Source organism: Stegastes partitus, unplaced genomic scaffold (assembly GCF_000690725.1).
Source record: "Stegastes partitus isolate 25-593 unplaced genomic scaffold, Stegastes_partitus-1.0.2 Scaffold341, whole genome shotgun sequence".
Taxonomy (NCBI): domain Eukaryota; kingdom Metazoa; phylum Chordata; class Actinopteri; family Pomacentridae; genus Stegastes; species Stegastes partitus.
In genome coordinates this window covers 249,680-261,304 of record NW_007578072.1, presented here as the reverse complement: position 1 = coordinate 261,304, position 11,625 = coordinate 249,680, and the positions used below count along the sequence as shown (strand labels likewise).

At 43.2% G+C, this 11,625-nt stretch overlaps 1 protein-coding gene across 1 annotated transcript in view; it reads right to left on the bottom strand.

Annotated features, from left to right (window-relative positions):
• Positions 1–4,716, bottom strand: part of hsd17b3 (hydroxysteroid (17-beta) dehydrogenase 3) — a 15,200-nt gene extending 10,484 nt beyond the window's left edge. Inside the window, exon 1 of the mRNA XM_008284048.1 lies at positions 4,502–4,716. Coding sequence (XP_008282270.1) covers positions 4,502–4,652 — 151 coding nt within the window. The 5' untranslated portion in view covers positions 4,653–4,716. The remainder of the gene's footprint in view (positions 1–4,501) is intronic.
• Between the last annotated feature and the right edge of the window lie 6,909 nt (positions 4,717–11,625).

Here is an 11,625-nt window from a genome sequence, read left to right as displayed (position 1 = left end):
GCTTCTCGAGCCGGTCGAGACGGCGTCGACCCGCTCGGGAACAGGATCGGTCGAGACGGCGTCGACCCGCTCGAGGACACGGACAGGATCAGGTGTGGCGGCGTCGACTCGCCCAAGAACTGGAGCAGGCTCTGTGGCGGCGTCGACTCGCCCAGGAATGGCCAGGATACCGGACCGGTGCGGCGGTACCTCGGCGGTGCTGGGGGGCGTGGCGTTCGGGGTGCTGGGGAGCGGCGAGGTCTGGCGTTGCCGGGAGCCCTGCCTCTTCCTGGAACGTCTTCCGGGAAGTGGCTCCTCGGACTCAAAGGGAGCAAATCAGGTGGGTGATTGGGTGCGACTGCCTCAAAATTATCGAGACCCAGGGCTCTGTCCAATAAAAATGAGGTCAGTTCACTGGATGATATACTGACGGGAGTTGCCTGGGGGCCTCCTCTGCGTCGGGAACCCCGCTTGCCACTGGGTGGCGTTTTAATGGCCTGGCGGATTCCCCAGAAGGGAGACTTGCAGTCAACGGTGGAAAGTTCAGGGGGAGAAGTGGTAGCGGGGTTTGTGGGTGGTGGCAGGATGTGTCTGTTAACGTCCTGGGGCGGTCGGTCCAGGGTTTCTAATAGGGTGCAGGCTCACCACCCCCACCCTACAGTGAGGGAGCTCAGGGCCTGCAGGCCGAAGGCTATCTGCTTTACGGGCAGAACGGGTGTTGGCAGGCCGGTGGCTGAGCGACAGAGCCGTTAACTGATCCGTTAGGATGCTAATCTTACTGGTCAGGGCCTTATTAACATCTAACAGAGTTTTAATGACTTGGTCAGGGCGATTGACTAAAGCACTCTGGCTGGCTATCGTCTGCTGCATCGAGCTACCTGTCATGGCTGAGTCGGAACCGGTCATGTTGCCTGCTGAGTTCGTCTTGGCCATGCCGTACTGTTACGGGACGGTTCGAAATTCGAAGACTCATGCGCGAGGCAACATGACACCGCAGACAGGCAGTTTAAACAGTAATTTATTGGTACACACAGGAAAATAAGTACAAAACTCGAGGTTTGCAGGCAGAGCAAACTACACCTGTTAGTGGTTGGCTGAACAAAAGAACTAAGACACGGACCCAAGTTCGGCACCACCGAGTCGGGAACCGGGAAACCAAACCTAGACTAAACAGCGGAGCAACTAAAAGGACACCAAAAGGGGCTAACGAGGAAACTGAATAATAAACAGAAAGGGCTAGCAGACAAAACGCTATCTCTAAAGCTAGCGCTACGCACAGACTGGCGGACTTAATTCAGAGCGAGGAGAAACAGAAGGTCTGGACAGGTAGACTAGAGGAAGTTTCAAAAGCTAACGCGACATACAGACTGGCAGAGCACTGACGCTAAAACAAGAGGCTAATTTATGAGGCTAGCAAAACCCATGCTGGGAGAACCAGACCTGACAGGAGCCGACCGAGTAGAGAGGGGAAGCAGGGAGGAGGATAGGTGGTGCACAGGGGTCGGCGTTGCCGCGGCTGCGGTGGAGAGGCAGGCGGAGACCGGGGGCGGACGCCAGGGAATCCAGGGAGGGAAAGGTGAGCGGAGCTAGTGCTGGTGAGCTGACGGAGCCGCAGTGGTGGAGCGGCGTCGGGACTGACGAGTGGATGAGAGCGGGCAGGTGACAGGTGGAGAATCCGGTTTCAGTGGCAGGAGTGGAATGGTGATGGTGGCAGAACCGGTGAATGGTTCGACGGCGTGGCACTGGAGCATTGTCTGGCCGGAGCTGAAATACCAGCAGACCGGAGGTCGCAGCTGGAGCGGACCAATCCCCACGTACCAGTCAGCAGATTGGTAACCAGGCACACCTGCCTGCGTGCTGGGACGCCGGAGAGAGAGCGAGCCGGAGAGAGAAGGGGCCGAGGCTGCAGGGACATGACATCATGAACTGCACTAAAAACGTAGGACTCCTAAAATTAGGACTGATATTTTCATTTATTCCTAGAAGTTTGTCCTAACTCAGCTAGTTATGAGCTAATTTTGGCCTGAGAAGGTTACAGAAACCCTTAATCAAAGTGCCTCCCTGTGGAGAAATGCCAAAGTGGGAGAAGATCCCATCACACAATAACACACTGAAAGGATTAGATATTCCACCAAGATATGGCAACAACATGCCAGGACCTGGAAGACATGTCTGGGGAGATGAGCATCTTGCCCACCTTGCACATTCTGCTGATATCAGATATCCAACCTCTACATATGTGCTCATTCGTGACTTCTATGGTAACTGGATTTAGATTATGAGAGAAGTTCCACAACCAAATAACTGTTCCGTTTCCTTTCAGACAAGTTAGGTGAGCTCATTTGTGCTCCTCAGTGGCTGTTGTTTGCAACGCTCATTATATTAGTAATTGTAGCAATAAAAGAAAAGCCATAATGACATGGGCGTCATTTAAAACCCTCATTATACATCTGTAGACGGTGTAACAGGAGACGCATTACAGGTACTACAATCTCAAACAGTCATAAAAAAAATATGGCTTTACAATGTTAGAGTTCTTCAGTGTCAAACTCTGTGAATTAAATGAACAAGTTGAGAATAATCTGCCTTCAGACCGTTTTCAAAAGAGTCTCAGACATTGCTCTGACATTTTCCTCATGCAAATGAATTCTGTGAACTGCAACAGCCCGTGGAGGCCTTTCATCAAAGGGAGAGAGATGCACAAAGAGAAAGACATGCTGTGATTCCTGCTGGTCACTGTTAAATGAAATTACAATCAAAAAAGAAAAGAAAAGATTATCTTTTTTTTTTAACATAAAATGACATGGACTGCAAGATTTATTCTTTTTTGATACCTCTGCCACCGATGTTTTCATTTAGGTACCAGCAGGATGTTTTTCCCCTGCAGGGCCATTTTAGGGCAATCTGAACCTTTGTGCATGAACCGCCCTTGTGGAACCTCTTTGATGGGAAAGAAAACAGTTCCTACTCCAGAGTAGGTGTTTCTATGTGTCCTCTGAAAAGTGCTGCGTGGGTCTCCACCCTAAAAAATGAATCTCAGAGGGGAGAAGCACCATTTTTTTCTGTCCTTCTCCTTTCGAATATCGCCACTGATTATGTAAAATTTGCCAACTGGGCTAACATCCAATGTTTTTCCAATGAGTCAACTGAACTTACATCCAACTGTTTCCTGTTATTTTGGCACACTTTGAGTCAACGTCATGGTTGAGCCTATAAGATCCCAGTGGAAAAGGGTCAAATCGGGGTCTGACACCTGCCCCAAGTTCTTACCTCTAAGTTCTGCACGAGCAAAGATAGAGACATACACGTGCATACATACATGTAACACACAGTATATGTTATCATCAGCTTACGCAGATACCCTACAATACGTTTTAGCCACCTTGAAATTGAAAAGACAATTCAGCGAGGAGCATAAAGTGATGCAAATGCGGTCGAGGGAAATGAATGCAGCGGGACGTGGTTTAGTCAGCCCCAGAACACACTGTTCTGATGTTTTTTCCTCTGTGCTGGAATGGAATGAAGGTGGACTTTTGAAAGAAAGAAAGATCAGCCCAGTGCTCTGTTTTTCACAGGGCTTCTTTTAGCACTGTGGGAGACTGAATAACCTCTTCAGAAGATGCCAAAGGAAGTCTCTTAAGTCGGCTGAGACCGCGCTGGGACCTGCGGAGGAATGCTACGAGAAGACAGATGCGAGCCGGGGCTGACTGTGTCCCCGCACTCTTTTCAAGCTTATAGGAAGGTGACGAGTAGGATTTGATGCAGCATTTGGATTATGCAGCGGGGTCTTTCTTATCATTGTCAAATTAGCCTGAAGGCACTTCATGCTTGAGTGTTCTAGCAAAACAATGCAGTGTGTACTGTCATTAGTAGTTATTGTGCACTTGTAGTGTTCTCTTTATCCGGTTCCACTTGTTTCCCCTCCTTTCATGTGATTATTATTTAACCGTAAACCACACAGAGAGAACGCTCTGCACTTAGACAATGAATCTAAGAATAAGTGAACTCAGAAATAATGTCGGTTAAGCTGGTTGCAGATACAGCGCTGCTTTACAAATGAATCTGAGATGCAATTAGGCACACTGACATATTTTTAGCAAATGTGAGCAGCTGTTCAGGAGGCATGAACAAAGCCAGGACTTGCTTCTTTGGGTTAAACATTACACAACTACAACCTTGTGTAACAGTGAAGAGTCTGAACAAGTCAGAAGCACCGGCTAATCATCTGTTTCTTTCAGTTGTGCAGCCCAATTCTCTTCATTGATGACTGAGCTTAAGTAAACTTTTGTGTTTGTTTAGTGTCTCATGCATGTAGAGACAGATTCTGCCACGTGCACTTTTTCTCACATTGCTCATTAAGCTATAAATAAATACACAGATGAAGTCTTTTTATCACAGCAGGTATTATAATTGGCATTTAAATTGCATCTGATGCTGTATATTCCAAACCCTATATGCAGTATCAACATAAACACACACACATATGCACATACACTAGTACACACACACACACTCTGCTCACCTGCCCACTCGCCCATAGAGGTGAAGAAGGTTTTCTGCAGTGGAAACCACAGCTTTGGAAAAAGCATCCTACTGAAAAGCAGCAGTTTGACTCCATAGTAGACAACAACAGCTGCACCGAGAGAGATGAAAAATAGCTCCATCAAATCCATGCTTTGCTTCTTGTGGTGCAGCAAACTCAAGATTTAAGCTCGACTGTGTCTGTGTCTGTTGTAAGAAAGAGTTTTTAGTCCAGTGATAAAGAGGGAATAACCCAGTCAGAGGACACTCCCATTTACACACACACACACACACACACACACACACACACACACACACTCGATCTCTGACTTGTGTGCAAATACACCTCTATCTATCTATCTATCTATCTATCTATCTATCTATCTATCTATCTATCTATCTATGAAAGTCCTCAGTGATAGCATTCCTGCACAAAAGCTGCAAACATGGGTCCCATTACCTCACACAGGTATCTCGTTGCCACACACAGACTTGCTCTGCAACTCACCTGTGTGTAAAGAAGTAAGCTGTGTTTTTTTCCAACTGCCAACAGTCTGAACACATCGCACAGGTGAGATTCAAAAGCATGACTGCAGTAGCTGCTGATTGCCATCGGTGCCACGAAAACTACAGAAGGGACATTTTCGAGGTTGTTACTTTAATTTTAAATGAACAAAAGTCCTATTAATTAGCACTTACTAATCTTTTAATGACAACATGTTTTTCAAATTTCCTAAAACAAATCATTCAAACCTTTGATTTAATGCTATGTGAAGATTTATCTGGCAGCAATTACCGGTTGGTCTTCTTGGTAAGTCCCTCCAGGCTTTGCATGCCTGGATTTTGACAGTTGATCCCATTTTTCCTGACAGGTCCTGTCAAGGTTTGCCAGACTGGAGAGGAAAACTCTGTAAGCTGCCATCTCCGTATATCTCAACAGATATTATATGGGGCTTATGTCTGAGACTGAGAGCGCCAGGCCACTCGTGAACAGTTGAACAATTGTCCTGAAGCCGCTCCAGCGTTGATCTGGCCACATGCGTTGGTTCATCGTGGCGCTGAAAGGTTAACTGTCAACTCCATCCCACGTCACACACATTCTGGAGCAGATTTTCTTCAAGGACCTCTTTGCAATCGGATGCATTTATTTGAATACATTCATTATTTGTTTCATTTTGCTCTATCTCCCTGTCCCTGCAGCTGAGAAGCACCCTCGAAGCATGGTGCTGTCACCATTGCTTGTTTCACTAGACTTACTGTCTGTAGTCCTGCCCAAACAAGTCGGTGCTTTACTCAGCAGATCATAGGGTCTTTTTTGTTGCACACTCAGTGTTCCTCAGATGCCTCTTGGCAGACGTTAGGGTGCAATGTGCCTTTTACAGAAAGTGATGTGTGTCGTTGTCACAACAATCAGATTGTTGGGCTGCTGCTAAGATAGAGATGAGTCCTTCGTCACCTCCCTTCTTGCTTGGTCCTACATTGGTTGGACGTCCAACTCTAAGCTGAATCATAACTGTTTCATGCATTTTTCATGTCCCAGTTATTTAGGTCAGTGTGCTCCTGAGACCATTCAAGGCTTTACAAGTGGTTTTGTATCCTTCCTCTGATCTGCCTCTCACCACAGTTTCATCTTGCAGGTCGACAGAGAATTCTTTGTCCTCATGACTTGATGTTTGTCCCGACACACAGTGTGAAAAGTGAGACTTTAGTAAACAGGGGTGTAGCTTACATAACTCTGTGCAAGCCGTTCCATTTGGCACAGATGCGCCACAGTGTCACCGTGTCTGAATATGTTTTTAAACAAGACATTTTAGTTTTTAATTTTTAATAAAATTGCAAAATAAAATGTAAAAGTATGTTTTCACAATGCCATCTTTGGATTATTGAGTGATTCATGGAGAAATCCCAATTTGATCCCTTTAAAATACAGTTGTTCTCAGTTGCTTTGGTGCATTTCTCACATCACATTTGCACAACAGTTATTTCACTTCTCAAAACAATTAGTAGAAGCTGCAAAACCTAGTTGACAACCTGCAAAAGTGTGAAGATGAAGATGAAAAGTCCTGACACCATTTTTTATGAACAAGATAGTCATATGGCTTCGGCATGTTTTCATGATGACAGTTTGCTCTGTAAGTGTTTTCAAATACAAAAAAGTCAGATCTTGGCGACACAACTTAAAAATGCTCAGGACAGCACTACACACGATTTGCACAGTCATTTGGAAACTACAGTAAAGTTACACATTATTGTATTTAGTGAGGTAACTGAGTACAAGACATTGAATATGTATGTTTCACAATCAGAATCCTTTAATGTCATGATACCAAAAACACTACAACGAAATTGGGTGCAATCCCATTCAGTGCAAAGAACAACTATAAATTAACTGTGCAAGATAAAAACAAGACGTTTTTAGAACCTATAGATGTATATAAAAAAATAAACAAGTGACAATAAGTATAAAATGAGTATAAAAATGTAAGTATTTACACATTTTTACTGCATGTGATCTTTGCAATTCTAATTTGTTCACAGTATTGTGCAAAAGAAAAATACACACTTGTTAACAACAAGCATAAGAAACACCCTTTGGATAGAGCTGAGAGCAACTGTTAACAATATTGCAGTACACACTGGAAGTGAACGTACAATATGCACAGTGCTGTGAATCATTCATGCACATCCAGGCCTTCCTGTCTGTCTGTCTGGTCAGATATTTTCATATGTACATCACAGTGAATATCATCCCTTGCAATGCAGCGAGGAAAGTATCTCCTCGAGTGGCGAATCCACCCTCTGCAGGACTCAGCTGTGATGTCATCACATGCTGCATCCATGGCTGCTAGCAGGGCCATTTGGGCATGTGGATGCCGGTCATATACTTTCCACCTCCAGGCAGAGAAAAACTCCTCTGTTGGATTTAGGAATGGGGAGTAGGGAGGGAGATATTCCACCAGCATCGTTTCATGTGCAGCAAACCACAGTCTGACCACATCTGAGCGGTGAAAATGTACGTTATCCCAAACAACAACTTACTGGATCAGATGGTCACCAGTTCTCTCATTCTCAGGGATTTTGTCAAAGTGTCTAAAAAAGTCAGCAGATGTTGAGGCTGAGGTTCACCTGAGAGAAATTGTTCAATTTAGTAGACATGTTCAGGAAAATTTTTTATAAAGGATCAAATTTGCTTGACAGATGTTGACAACTGGTTCAACAGTTCAACAGTTTTGTATGTAGTGACTCAAGCAATGAAGTGAGGACTATTAGTTTCATAAGGAATGATGTTGTTGCAAAACAGCAGAGAATTCTATGAAAACAATTGACGCATGTCCAAAAGCATTTGTAATTTGCTGGAAGGAATGAGAGACTGCTACGATGATGACTAAATGTTGTGAGGTTGAAATAACAGTTATGAGACTTTTAATTCTGATCAGAGAAATGCACCAAAACGACATTTACAGCACAATTCAGTGTGCAAAATGTGAAATGAATCCAATATAGATAGATGCTTCATGGATTCAGAGAAAACCCTGTGGTTGAGTGGCAATAAAAGCCATTTAGGGCAAATTCACAAGATATTATCATCAAAACTATCCAAACATCTCCCATCACCATCATCACTGGTCAAATGTTCAGTACAAACATAGTCATTTATATCAGAGGTACACATCTGGCAAGTCAATGTAAGGTCGAGAGGCGCAGAGCAAACGTCCCTTCTTTACATACTTGATAAGCCTTCTTAAATTCCTCATGAGATGTCCCAGTTAAGCTGCAACTTCCAGTGAAATGGGTGGTGTGGAACACGCTGGCAAAATGCCAACAGAATTCAAGTGAAGCATGATCAGGATTAGTGTAGTGTGAAAAAAAAGATGGAGCTCAGGGGTTGGAGTGTTAATCACCATGCTTTCAAAGGAAATCATGCTCTGGAAATTCCCTGACACTGTCACTTGACTACATAACTGATTTATTTTAATCATCTAAAGGCAGTTTGTGACTTTAATTTGTCACATTTTGCTGATGTCCCTCCTTTGACCGGACTGTTCTTGAATGGAGATTTGCCTCCACTGTGTAAGTTACTTATCCTTGGATTCTGTGCAAATAAGCAAAGTTGTTTATAGTATTTACACTTTCTCGAGTTCCGGAGAGATAAACTTTATGATAACTGTGCAAAAAACATTAAGCATCTGAACCCCAAGCAGTTATGGGTGTTTTTTTGTTCCTGTCATGTCAACACAGATGCCACACATCGTGAGAAATGAAAAGTTTAGTTTATATCAATGCTTATTTTAGAGCTGCAAGGTGGAACAGTGGTTAGCACTGTTGCCCACAGCAAGAAGGTCGCCGGTTCGCATCCTGGTGAGGACACCCAGGATCTTTCTGTGTGGAGTCTCCATGTTCTCCCCATGCAGCGTGGGTTCTCTTCGGGTTCTCCGGCTTCCCCCCACATGTTGAGGTTAATTGGTGATTCCAAATTGTCCGTAGGTGTGAATGTGAATGTGCTTGGTTGTCTGTCTCTAAGTGTAACCCTGTGATAGACTGGTTACCTGTCCAGGTGTCCCCTGCCTTCACCCTGAGTCAGCTGGGATAGACTCCAGCCCCTGTGACCCTAGTGAGGACTAAGCGGTGTGTAGATAATGGATAGATGTTTATTTTACACAAAACTTAAAAAAAGGAATCTACTTGTGTGTTACCAATGCTAGATTTTTTTTCTTTTCTGACTAGTCTCCTATTTGCAAACACAGCCTGCAGTTGAGGCCAGTTTGCCCAAAAACTCTCTGATTCATTTCGATTTTTTTTTTCAATTTTTAGCAAAATTTTAACAAAAATGTGTTCAATTTTCCCAACGAAATCGCACACCACAAACTATATGAACTGACAGAAAACTGGTAATGCAATGCTTCTTTCTTCAGGCATTTGAGAAAAAAAAACAACTGGCATGTTTAAGGTTTTAGAGGGTTAAAACTTGTGTGTGCAGGGTGTTAAAATTTCCAACTTAAGTGATACTTTACAAAAATATATGCTGTAAAAATAGCTATAAACTTTGAATTCACCATCATGGACTGACTGAACTCCGTATCACAGCGAGGATATTGTGCAATGTTTTTAGAAGAGTGTGAGTGGCACACTGGAAAGAGGAATGCATACACTCTGACAGGGAGCCAAACGAAATGTGTGGTTCTTGCAGAATAATTTCTTCTCTTGAACCACATATCATTCAGGAACTGACATGTTAAGTGGTAGAAACATGATTCCATTTGGAGGTTCATGTTAAATAGCTTCTGCTTGTGTAAGTAGTAATTCTGGCTGATTCATGAGTCATTAGTACTTGATAAATTCAGGGCTGTGTGTCTCTTGGTCTTCTTTGACATTTATCTGCCCTCTAGTGGTAAAAAAAAATCAAAATCAAAATCATGCAGTTTAAAGGTGATTGATGCAACAATATCCACAGCGAGATGATACGAATGTCTCCACCACTAGATGTTTTTCTGTCCTGTTTATACAACAGTAGAAGCAAGTTTACTTGTTGCAGTGTTTACTTGATAAACTCAAGGCTGTGTCCTCGCCTCAATGTCAGAGCTCATGCACATATAGTGTGAACTGTGTACATGTGTCCTTGATTGCAAGCCACATCCAGAGAGATCCCTGGCACCTCCAGAAATGTTTCATATCAGTGGCCAGATGGGGCCACTTGAAATCTTGAGGTGCTACACAGAAATCATAAAGTGTTCTCTGAATTTCATGAATTTTACTACGAGTAGACTACATACACTAGTTTAAACTATGTCAGTATGACAGTTAAGAAATGAAAAACTGATATATGTCTTATTTTACAGTAAAGGTCACTCATTATCTGATGTACATAGAGTTTTGGGTGACTAGCATTCACAATAACACAGGAGAAGAAATGCTGTCGAGTTTTTAAGGGAAACATCCATCCATCCATCCATCATCTATACACCGCTTAATCCTCACTAGGGTCGAGGGGACATTGGAGTCTATCCCTGGACAGGTCACCAGTCTATCACAGGGCTACACTCAGAGACAGACAACCAAGCACACTCACATTCACACCTCCGGACAATTTAGAATCACCAATTAACCTCAACATGTTTTTGGACTGTGTGGGAGGAAGAACCTGGAGAGAACCCACGCTGCACGGGGAGAACATGGAGACTCCACAGAGAAAGATCCCGGGTGTCCTCGAACCGGAGACCTTCTTGTTGCGAGGAAACGGTTCTAACCACCAAGCCACCTTGCAGCCCTTTCAGGAAAACAGCGAGTGCAAATTATTTTTATTAATAGGATCAATTATAATATATATTATAATAATGTTGCTTGACAGTGTTAACCACTCGCTGACATGTTATCAATGCTATAGGTTAGAGCTGCTATGATTAGTCACCGTAATCAATGACGGCAATGTTGGAAATGCACCAACATCAATATTATTGACTGACGCTTGTTTTTCCCTTCACTTCACTACATCAAATGTTTTTTTTTTTCTGTATTATTGCATAATTATTCCATCATGATATCACTTGCTATTGACTCCACTCATTGGTTGGCTGCAGCTGGTGCTATGGGTTCAGAAATGGACTTGTAAAAATTTGCCAAAACTCAAAATATAGGCGTGATAACAAAAAGATGCTTTCAGTGCATCAACACCTGAAAAGCAAACATACAGGTGCTATTAGACACAGAGGCAAAGTTTATCTAATTGCTTCTCTCCTGCTCTCTGTGCTCACGTATACTTGATTTTAATACAGCTGAATTCCCAGTAAAATTGTTCTCATTTCCATATTTTTCTTGTTTGTGCTGTCAGACAATGTAAAAGAGTATGTGATTAATTAGTTAGTGACTGAATAAACACTTACTTTCAAGCTGCTGCTCTGTGCTGCTAAAATCCTGACTTTATAACCACGTCATCTGACAAACTCACCACATGACTTAAGAACGTCAGTCGTGCTTTGAATTTGGCTATATTTTCATAGTTTAATACTACTAAAATCACAAAGCTGCTCAATGCTTGTAAAATATCCCCCTTTTCCATGTTGGTCTTCAATATAGACGTAACCTTTTCACTTTGTTAAGGGGCTTGATAGAAACTTTTAACCTTTGTTT